The sequence below is a fragment of the Galeopterus variegatus genome, unplaced genomic scaffold (genome assembly GCF_000696425.1).
Source record: "Galeopterus variegatus unplaced genomic scaffold, G_variegatus-3.0.2 Scaffold1223, whole genome shotgun sequence".
Lineage (NCBI taxonomy): Eukaryota > Metazoa > Chordata > Mammalia > Dermoptera > Cynocephalidae > Galeopterus > Galeopterus variegatus.
Genome location: NW_007727334.1, coordinates 398437 through 410141, shown reverse-complemented (window position 1 = coordinate 410141; position 11705 = coordinate 398437). Strand labels below are relative to the sequence as shown.

Below are 11705 nucleotides of genomic sequence, written 5' to 3'. Positions count from 1 at the left end.
ACCCCGGGGAATAACACTCCAGACTTCTGTCCGGGCAGGGAAGGGCCAGCCCCTAACTGGCATTGAGCGCAAGAGGGGATTTGGGAACAAATCTACTTCTTAAAGAGTTTTCAAACAGCCTTCATTATTTTGGTGCCCACCCCCATTCACCTTCACCTCCGTAGTTACCTGTTACAGCCTTTGAAGATTCTTGGGAGTAGGGAGTAAGTCAGGTTGCTGTTTGGGGGTGATTTTGCTTTTCCCAGTAAGGCCTCAGGATTCCTAATTGGTGGCCTTCTTGGCTCTAAGTCAATTGCTACTCATCCATCTGCTTTTCAGCATCCGAAATTTAGTTGTTGTCTCCTTTCCTGTTCTTCCAATCACCCACCCCCCAATCCGGCCCTTCCAATGTTTTAAAAAACAATTTTATAGCAGTTTCAATGGGGTTTTTGGAGGTTGTGAAGTTAGACGTGGAACTATGTGTTCCGCCTTAACTACGCACCGTCATGGACATGGGTGTCTGCCTGCGTGTCTCATTCGCCTTGCACACCTTTGTTATCAAGCCCCTCTCCTTAAAACCCTCCAGACCCAGCTTGCATCATCAGGCTCTCTGACCGTTCTTCTCTCGTAGCCCTCAACCCCAGGAGTGCCAAAACCCCAAGCCAACTTCCTCTCCATAAGCCCTCAGGCCTAGAAGTTCAGACGCCTTGCCAGTGCATCTGTGCTTCACGACCCGTCTACTCTGTCTGGCCCCTGGCATTTCCGCGTACTTTCCCTATTCTGACTCTCCCAACTTGGCTGCCTCCAAGTAGAGTGTTGACTTCTGTCAAACACACAGGCGAGTCCGGATCCTTCTTCTTCTCTCAAATAGCAAAATTGGCAACAATGATAAACAACCACTATGTACTGAGTGTTTGTTATGTGCTGCTCACCGTGGTTGACACGTTATCCACATGATCTCATTCCGTTCTTCATCACAGCTAATTTTCAGGCAGATGGCATTTATTAGCTCCACTTTGCATATGAAGAAACAGAAGATCAAAAAAGAAAGCAGCTTCCCCCAACTCACCAAGCTAGTAAGAGGCAGGGATGGAATTCAAGCCCAGGTCAGTCCAAGTCTGCGCTCTTCCTGCGACACTACACTGCCTCCGTCAAGGCATCAGAGACGGAGCTAGAAAGCAGAAGGCGAGAGGGTACTGAGTACCTGAACTGGAGAGAGCGGCCACCATCAGTAAGCAGACCATGGTGGAAGCTGGAGCTAACAGAAAGGAAGCCTGGATTCCCTTAAGCAAGCTCAGGCTTTTATACTGCTTTATAGCCTGCCACACGAACAGTCATGACAAATCATTGAGAAAGTGTGCAGTCATGTTCGGGGTGACAGGAATACTAAGCACCCTGATGTGATCATGGCACACAGTATGAGTGTACCCAGATATCATATTGGGCTCCATAAATACGTCCAATTATCATGGGCCAATTAAGAAAAATAAATTTAAAAGAGAGGGAAAAAAGGACAGAAATAGAGAATAGAATAGTGGTTGTCAGGGGCAGGGAAAGTGAGGGGGATGGGGAGCTGGGGAAAGCCTGGTGACTGGTGCAAAGTTACAGAGTCACAGTTAGACAGGAAGAATAAGCTCTGCTGCTCTAGGATGACGATAGCCAATAATATTGTACTGTGGATTTCAAGATAGCCAGAAAAGAGGACCTCGAATGTTATCGCTACAGAGAAATGCTACACCCGTGGGTGATAGACATGCTAACCATTCTGGTTAGGTCATTATACAATATACGCGTGTATTGAAACAAGAAACTGTACCCCACAAACATGTCCACTGAAAAAAAATAAGTTTAAAAAAAGAGAGAGAGAAAGAGAAAGTGTGCAGTCATATTTTGTAAACCCAATTTAGGGAATCAGGGGAGTGTAAAATGCACGTGGGAAAGATTTCCACTGGCTTCCTCCTTAAGGTGGTACAGCTAGTTTATGCTATGGAAAGCCTGCTGCTCCAAAACGTGGCAATGACGAACGGAATATAAAACGGTAAACTCAAAACAGCGTGGCCAAGGCAAAAAAAAAAAAAAAAAGAAGAAGAAGGAAAAAAAGATGTCTCCATGTTGAAGTGGCAAGGCTTGCTCGTCTGGCAGCGAACCATAGTAGCCAGAAGTTAAGCTCCCGCGAGGTACAGCAGTCCTCTGAAAGTGCTCTGAGCAAGATGAGGGACAAAATCCAGGCTCACTGCTTAAAGCCAAGGACTAGGCTACCCACAAGCCCACCAACTCCTGGCTGTAAGTCTGACAAAGAAAGAGCTACTGCCAAATTCTGCCAGGGTCTTTGGCTCTGATGAGCTGCAGGCTTAGGGAGGTGAGGACACAGACACGGTCTGTACTCCGAACTAGGAGCCAAGCTAAGCCACCGGTTGGCTCTGTGTGTGGATCTCCAATATGCCCAAGAGCACCCCGGGACCAGTGATATGAATACGTCCAGCAAAATGGTTTTGATCCTAACAACCGACTAGGATTTTGCAAGAGTCCTTAAGGAGAGAAAAGGCTCAATAGGTTGATTTCCTTCCATCATCAAACTCCCACTTTTGGAAGAGGCAAAATATATGCCTTAGAAAATGATCTTTTGAGAGCTGGCTGGTTTAGCTCAGTTGGTTAGAGCACAGCCTTGTGACACCAAGGTCACGGGTTCGAGTCCCCACACCATCCAGCTGCCAGAAAAAACAAGAAAGTGACATTTTAAAAAATGTTTGCAAACTATTTGCAAAACTAATCTACATAGTCTCGTGGTTCTTTTAAGATCCTGTTGGGCGGACTGTGAGGGCGGGAATGGCGGTTATTGTGCGTGAATGGTCAGCTAGACTGTGTAAGTGTGGAAAGGGCGAGGGACTAACATTTATTGAGCAACATGGCATACTAGTAAAAGCATTGTCTCTGCGGCCAGATTTTCAGGGTCCTGATCCAAACTCTGACGCTTATTTAGCTGTGTGACCTTGGGCAAGACTCTTAATCTGTCCTTGCCTCTATTTTTTGTTTGTAAAATGGGGACAGGGTTCTTGTGGGAATTAAAGGGACTTAGAACAGTGTCTGGCACATGGACAGCACTATGGAAGACTTAGCTATTATTGTTGGTCACCGATATGTGCTGCAAACATCTTATTTAATAATCGCAAAATTGTTAGAAAACTCTGCAAAGTATCTCACTTCCTTACTGTACCCACATGAGAAAGCTTAAGCAATGAGAGGTCAAACAAAATGACCAAAGTTGCCCAACTACAGAGTGGCAGAGCCTTTAGATGCCGCCTAGTCCAAGGCTTTCATTTCACAGAAAGGCAACGAACGCTCAGAATAGGAAAGGGACATGCCTCAAGTCAGTTAGTGAGTCAGTGCCAGAACTGGGCCTAGAACTCAACAGCAGGGTTCCTCCCTGCAGTGGTTCTCAAACTTTGATGTGCATCGGAATCCCCTGGAGGGCTTGCTAGAACAAACTCCTGGTTCCCAGCCCCCAGGGTTTCTGATTTAGTAGGTGTGGGGTGGGACCTGAAAACTGCATTTCTAAGAAGTTCTCAAATGACGCTGATGCTGCTGGTCTGGGGGCCCTACTTTGGGAACCACCATAACACACATATTTCACACACATCTTTTTTCCTTTTTATCATGGACTACACAGTCTGTGATCTACAAACACTTTGAAAGCAATGGGAACCAGTGATGAAAACTAAAGAAAAGTACAAAGCCAGCACCGAGAAGGTAGGGTGACCGTCCAACATCCCTGCTTTGTGTGGGACTTTCCCAGTTTTAAAACGGAAAGTTCTGCGGTCCAGGAAACCCCTCAGACTCAGGAGCCCTGGGCTGGTCGGTCGCTCTAGATGAAGGTGAACAAAATTCAGTGCCAGTTAACTGCCAAACACCAAAGGACATACAGAGAGCATAGTAATTGCTGATGAGTGTCTTTGAAAAGGACTCATTCATTTGTTCTTCCAGCAAATCTGTATTGTGAAACTAGTGTTCGTAAGGCGCTGTGTCTGGTGCTGTGCTCCTGACCCTACTGATCCCATCCCACCATGGCAGAACGTAAGCGTGATTGTACAGTGAGCTTGGTAGACACAGACCCACGCTGATATACTCAGGGACACCTGGAAGAGGTGTAAAGAAGAAACACGTCACATAGAAAGTTTTCAATGCACCACGATCAGCACTCAAATATTTCCCTTCTGTCTTTCTTCCTCTAGAGGGAGTACTTTGTTGAGAAGGATTGATCGAAATTTTAGGAAAAGGAGGGTGAAATAATTAATAAATCAAAAAGTCCCAGGAGAGACAGAAGGCAAGGAGGGTCCTTCAGTAAGGGGGAAAATTGAATTTCTTGTCCTTATCTTTCAGGGCCATGAGTATGTCTTTGCTTGTCATAAATCAATGCTGACTTCAGTTATAGTGTAATCGTCAAGGCTAATTAATGCAAAACTTTAAAAAGGTAAATATCCTGATGAAGACTAGTGGTGATATATTTCAGCAGTGCCTAACAGTAAAGAGAAAAGATTGCATGGTAAAGTGCTGTACCTTCTGTTCTGATGGTTAAAGGGCATACTCTTTAAGACACAATCTTAGTTATTAGTCCTTAGACCCAAGAGCTCTAATGGTTTCTTTTTCCTTTCCTTTCTTTCTTTCTTTTTTAAATTTTTAAATTTTTTATTTTTTTGACAGCAGGCTGGTATGGGGATCCGAATCCTTAACCTTGCTTGGTGTTATCAGCACCATGGAAGACCCCTAAAGATTTCTATAAAGTACAAATAAGATGCAGAAATATTTTGAGAACACATTTTGGAGTACTGGATGGGTCAATAAAATAATGCATAAACTACCAAATGTGACCTAGGAATTCCCTGAAAACATCACACTAGGCTCTAATATCTGTGAGAATGCTGATTTGCTTTGTGACTCCTATCTTTGCTAACGGTGTTTTCTCCCCTCTTGTGTGCATCCCAGCCTAGATTCTCCTTCGTCACTCTGCAGTGGTCCGTGTGGTTATTGTACAGCTTCACATTCAATGGAAGCCAGGGAAGAAAGAAGCCTCATCTCTGTCTCTGTCTCTGTCTCTGTCTCTCTCTCTCTTCGCCCAGAAGAGAAGCCATTTAAAATATAAAGGAAGCAAGGTATTAAACTGATGCAGTCAAATCTTGTCAATTAACATGCATAATATTTTAAGAGAGGGGGAAAAAAAGAAAAAAGATCAGCTGAAATAGAGGAAAACAGATTACATCCTAAATGCCTTCAAATTATAAAAATATCATGATGAGTTCCTGAACAATCGTCCAGAATAGCCCTTCATAGTCTCTCTCTGTGTCTCTCTCTGTGTGTTTGTGTGTGTGTGTAAAAAATTATCATATGGAATCTCAGAAGTCTCTAAAAACTTTCTGCAATCATCCCTCCCTCACAGCATTATCAAACTGATGGGCTTGTTCCACAGGAGCTGTTGTGACTTCATAGTTTAACTCCGTGAGAGATGATTTGGATGGAGATAACCCTTCTCAAAAGATAAAACACTATATTTGAATTCAGTTTCCATCTTAACACCGAGCTTGTGCTATCAAGCAATTCCTACAGTGTCTGAAGTTCTAGGAGACTATAGAGAAAAATCCAGGGTTTCAGCTAAACCCTTTAACCCACAGGCCTATATAAAAGACTGTCTTAAGGTAACCTCTAGCTCATTGGTTCTCAAGTATAATCTGAAGACACCTGGAAGGGTACCTGAGTCCCATTTAGTGGGTCTGTGGGCTAAAATCTATTTTTGTAATAAAACTGGAATGATATTTGCTTTTCACTCTCATTATCTCATGAGTATACAGAGGACTCTTCCAGAGACTACGTGGTATGCGATATCATCTCACTGATAACTGAGGGATGTGTGCTTCTGTGTTCTTGAGTTTTAAACATTTCTCAGTCTTAATATTTGATATAATTAATAGCAATAGGTATAACCCACACCCAAGAACTCTTTGGGGCCCTCAATAAATTTTAAGAGTGTTAATGCATCCTCGGACCAAAAATTTTGCAAATTGCTGCTTTATCAAGATTTTGATATTTCTAGAATGCATTTCTTTTTAACTGATCTAGTTGGAATCAATTTTTACCTAGTGACTATTACTGCTTTTCTATCAGTATGGAGATTGTATTTCTGAAGTACATGGACCAAAATTATATCAAAAGGCTTGAAAAACAAGTGGACCCTTGTTACAAATTGGGGAAGAGAGCTACCACACTGGATGGCTGACATCTGATAATTCAGAAGCCCTCCTCTCTAACAGGCTTCCTCTAGAAGAGAAAGGGGCGTTTTGTGGGATGGGGTAAGGAAACAATTTGAAGTAGGTTTTGACCCAATATTTTTATGCCGATATACAATTCTGGTAGCCAGGGTGTCAGGTGTATTCATATTGTCGATGCTGTCAATTTTAAGCCTGAAGCCCCAAGAGACGAGCAGTGTTTAATACATCATCTCTTGTTAAATAGCAGCCACAGAGCTGGCGGTAGCCAGTGAAGGATTCCCGGCCATGGAGGACACGCCAGTTGTCTATAAATAGGACCTGTGAATGGGCAAAAAGAGAGAGAAAACACCATCACAACAAGGGCAGAGCAGAGGAACCCTAAATCAGAAGAGATCATTTAAAAGAAAAGCTTTAGGTTTGTTCTCTGCTTACATTCAATGAGGTATTTATCTTTTGAAATTAAACAGACTTTTGGAAAGTAGGACGGGCACAGCCCTGTAGTAGGCTAAATGGAAGTTACAAAGGCAATAGTAGGTGACAGGCCCTGCACTGGGGGACTTACGTTTCTTGACTAATTGTTCTCTTCTCATCAAAGCAAATCAGATAATTGGTTTCTTTCTTTTTCCCTTTAATTCTTATGCTATACTTTCTCAAAGGGTTAAACTATTTCATTATGTTCTTTGCTTAGCTGAAGATATTCTTCATCAACATGGAATATCAAGATTAAAAGCAAAAATGGAATCATGAAGCCAGACGGACTCTTAGAGATCATCTAGTTAAAGCCCCTCATCATACAAATAGAGTCACTGATGCCTAGAGACAAGAGCAGAGCTGCTTCCAGGTCATTCAGTGAGTGAGTGGCAGGACCAGGGCCAACACCCAGGACTCTTTTCTCATTTTCCTTTGCAACATTATGACTCATATTAAATAACTACCCATTCTTCACTGCTTCAGTAGAATGACCTTACTTGACATCTTTGGAGTTTGGGACCCACCGTGCCAGGCTTTAGTTTGACCCAAAACTCATTCTCAGGTCTCCGCAACTCTATTGTTAGGGTCCGGTGTGCTGTATACCAACGATGGACGACATCGTAAGGTACGGTATTGATGACAGCCCGGTCATAGTTGTTGTACCTGACATAGAATTGTGAGAAAGAAAGATCTCAAACACATGTTAAAGATATCAGTTGTTATTTGTTTGTTTGTTTTTAATTTAGTTTTCTTCATCGGCCCATGATATTGTGTATATTCACGGAGTAGAATATGATATTGGGTATGTTCATCCTGTGTGTGATGATCACATCAGAATACTTACTACATCCATCCCCTCAAACATTTGTCACTTCTTTGTGTAAGGAACATTCAACATCATCTCGACTAGCTATTCACAGATACACAGTACTTTATTGTTAACTGCAGTCTCCCTGTATTGCTACAGAACCCTAGACCCCATTCCTCCTGTATCTCTACTATTTTGTCTTCATGGACCACCCTCTCCACATCCTCCCTTCCTCCTTCCCCCCACCAGTGTCTAGTCACCACTATTCTACTCTCTACTTCCAGGAGATGAACATTTTTAGGTTCCACATGTGAATGAGGACATGTGGTATTTCTGTCTCTCTGCCTGGCTTATTTCACTTAACATAATTTTCTCCAAGCTCACCCGTGTTGCTGCAAAGGGCAGAATTTCATTCTTTTTTATAAAGACATCTGTTGTTTATCAAACAATTTTATATAAGGCCTTCCCTGTGTTCACTACTTGTACCAGAGATGAAGTGACAATAAGTCAACATTGTCTCAGGAACATAGTATCAGAGAGAGGGCCCCACTGCCTGTTGATCATATTTCATTTTTCTTTGGAGAATAGGGGGTGAGGGGTATGGGTTAAGTTCCAGCTGCTTTCTCCCGTCTTAGGATAGGATGTTTTATCTAAAGCACATTCCATGGAGCAAGTCCTTATTGGCCAAAGTTTATGGAAGCCCTTGGGGAAAGATCAGAGTTTTCTCCTCAGCAAGCTGAGGTGCAAAAGAAGTGGTGCTAACTAAGCTTTCTTTTTGACAGGATCACATATAACTTCTTAAGTGTCTCCCTTTGTGGGACAAAACCCAGATACAGCCTAATGGACACTTCACCCAGGGATCCTCATTCATCCCTCTAGCCCTAACATTTATATGAGCACCTGCTATGTGCTAGGCAATGTGTCAGGCATTAAGGATACAATGATGAACATAGTAGACACGATCCCAGCCTTCAAGGAGTTTACACGCTATCGAGGAAGACAGATGATAAAGTAATAAACAAGATAATTTCTGCTAGTTCTACAGATGTTGTGAAGAAAAAATAGTGTTATGTGATAAACAGGGAAATCTATTTCAGACGGAGTGTTGAGTGCAGGACTTTTTGAAAAGGTGACATTTGAACTGGTACCTGTATGATAAGCCAGCAATGTGACAAGCTGAGGGAAGAGTGGTCCAGGCAGAGGGAACAGCACGTACAACATCTTGGGTCAGAAAGGAGTTTTATTATGTTTGGAGAACAGCAAGGAGGCCATGTGGCTGGAGCTGAGTAAGCAAGGGGAGTAACCGTGGAAGAAATGATGTGCAGGACAGAGCCAAGGGCCAGATCATGTATAACCAGGCAAGCCATAGTAAGGACTTTGGATTGTATTCTGTGTACCATGGGAAGCCACTGAAAAGCCCTGGCTAAGATAAGGGGTTTCTGTTTTGCTTAAGGCAAGTTAACTTTTGTTACTGAAATATACTATGCATACAGAAAAGTATGAAATCATAAGGTTCATAAACTTTCATGATGTGATCACATCCACATCACTAACACCCATGTCAATAAATAGAACATTACCAGTACCCCAGAGCCCTCCCTCGTGCCCCTTTCCAGTCACATCCTTTCCTCGACCCAAGGGTAACTATCATCCTGACTTCTGTCACCAAAGATCTTGCCTGTTTATATAAGTAGAATCATATGGTATGCACTCCTTTGTTTCTTGCTTCTTTCATTTAGCATTATGTTTAGGAGATTGATCATTGCTTAGCAGCAGTTTATCCATCCTTGGTGCTGTATAGAATTGGATTGTGTGGCCACACTACAATTTATTTATCCATCCCACTGCTGATGGACATTTGAGTAGTTTCCAGCTTGGGACTACTACAAACCGCGCTCCTGTAAACATGCAACTACACGTCTTTTGGAGAATATGCAGTCACTTCTGTTTGACATAAACTTAAGAATGGAATTTCTGGGTCAGAAGGTATATGTATGCTTAGCTTTAATATACTTCCAAAGGTATTCTTTCCAAAGAGAAATAAAAACGCAATGGTGACCTTTTTGGACACCAGGCAGTATTCATTAGTGTTAGATACAGGACATGGCACAATCAGAGCCAATATTCTTAGTTGTCTCATCCATAAAATGAGCATAATAACACCTGCTCTACTGATCTCACAGGGCTACCATGAGAATCAAGTGAAAGAATATAATAGTCCTTCCTCCCAGGCTTCGAGTAGAGATGCCCAGAGGGAAGCATACTCTTCACCAGGACCTTGACATCCACTGTCATGTCCAGAAACCTCTAGTGCTATGTTAGGCACTTGCACAAATATTATTTCACTTACTCCTTTCATCATCCCAGAAGGGAAGGTGTTACTAACCCCCTTTCACATGTAAGGCAACTCAGAGAGCTTAAAGCTGCCAAAGAGCTTATAAGTAGCAAAGGGATTTTGAAATCAGGTCTCCCTAATACTTTAACTCATTGTTTATACCAGACAGCAGAAAAAAAAGATCTAATTCCTGTGTATGCATGTCTATAATGCCAACTTTTATAGGTCATAATTGTAATCCCTTGGCCTCAAATAAAAATTTACAGTTCAGAAATGTTTCCATTTTCACTACCTCATTGAGCCTCTATGTGATAACTCTGTGAGGTAAGTAGTACAGCCATTATTGTCTTACCTTATAGACAAGGAAAATAACAATAAGGCCTTGTGATTTGCCCAAGGTCACACGTAGGATCTAGTGTTTACTATTTATGTTAGGTGACATTGTATTCTAAGCCCAATAGCAGGAAGGCAACAGGAAAAGTCTATTGCAAATTAGCAAAATGGCTGTGCAACCTTCTTTTGATTAGAATAAGACTATTTCTATACTTTTGCACAAAGCAATGCCATCATATCATTGTATAATTTTTTTTTCTGCTTTGGTATGAAGAAAGAGAGACCTGAAAGTAGAGGAAAGCAAATAAGGCAGGCATTTATCTGATAAGAAAAGCTAGGAAGTTTTTAAAAAGTGATTACTCTTCTTAGTTGACAAAGATTTTCCAAGTAAAGAGAGTTCAATGATTGAACGGAAGATGCATTTGATGGATTTGACTATTGTGGTGTAACTGAAAGATAATGGGCACTGTAATCAGGTAGATCACCATTACAATCTCAGTTCAGATGTGTGACCTTGGAGGAGCTATTTGATCTCCTTCAGTCTCAGTTTCCCCACCTGAAAACTGGGAATAATGATAACTACCATATATGGTTGTTATGAGGATTATCTAAAGCATTATATATTACACACTAACACTGTGCTTGACACATAGGAGGCCAATAATATTAGCTAAAATAAAAACTGGATAGATATCTCAAGACAGAAAAACAAGCCCTAGAAACCGTGAATGTCTTCACAGTGAATTAGTTATACGCACACTTGGAGAACAAGGTTAGACTAAGCTTTGAATAAAAATGGCTGAAGAATAAGTAAAAAATTATATCTAAATTGTGGCATTTTAAAACGCCTTTCTCTAAAATGTTTAATAAGTTTTAAAACATTTTTGTGAAATCATTGTGCGTAACTGTTACGATATCCCATTTATAGAAAAACCTTACTTATACAAAACATGTTATATTTTAATTTTATTTAGAAATATTGAGCACTGGGTTCTGTTTCTGGCAACGGCTGAGTAAATGCCTATTGGATCCGCTCAATCCTCTCACAGGTGACAATTAAAAGCTCTGGACAACATGTAGGAAACAGCTACCTGAAGGTAGCTACGTAAAGGCAGGTTCTGGAGAGGAGTCAACACTTGGAAGAAAGAAACTGCACTGGCTGAGTTTCCCCTTTCCATGGCACCTAGCCCGAGGGCATGCCACAGCCTGCACCATATAGGGCAGTTAGAACTCCAAAAGAAAACCTCCAGTCTTTCTGGTCTGAAGAACCAGAGGATCGAGTTTGGGCAACCACTGCCATCAGGAAGTGAAAAGGAAATCCTAGAAAGCAAAGATTCAAAGAAGGAGAGCATCAGGGATGCAAGGCAAGATGGCATACCAGAGGTGCCCAGGGCACATCCCCCCCACAGAAAAGGACCAGAACAATGAACACACAGCTAAATACTGAAGGGAGCATCAGTGGGAGAGCACAGGGATGCAGCAGGAGACTGACTGGTGAGATCCCTGTGGAGTACGAAACCCC

General features: G+C 42.0%; 1 protein-coding gene and 1 long non-coding RNA gene across 3 annotated transcripts in view; one reads left to right on the top strand and one right to left on the bottom strand.

Moving 5' to 3' along the window:
- Positions 1–5151: 5151 nt before the first annotated feature.
- The window catches only part of TMLHE (trimethyllysine hydroxylase, epsilon), an 84700-nt gene continuing 78146 nt past the window's right edge, over positions 5152–11705 (bottom strand). The window contains exons 7-8 of one of the 2 annotated variants that reach the window (XM_008575698.1): positions 7232–7370; positions 5152–6554 (exon numbers count right to left, since the gene is read on the bottom strand). In XM_008575698.1, the coding sequence (XP_008573920.1) occupies positions 6423–6554; positions 7232–7370 (271 nt within the window). In that variant the 3' untranslated portion in view covers positions 5152–6422. Of the gene's footprint in view, positions 6555–7231; positions 7371–11705 lie in introns of those variants that run through there. The other variant, XR_550689.1, reaches the window with a different exon arrangement.
- On the top strand, positions 6562–7181 carry LOC103592834. Its single transcript, XR_550688.1, has 2 exons — positions 6562–6651; positions 6925–7181. It is a non-coding gene; the product is annotated as an uncharacterized LOC103592834 (long non-coding RNA).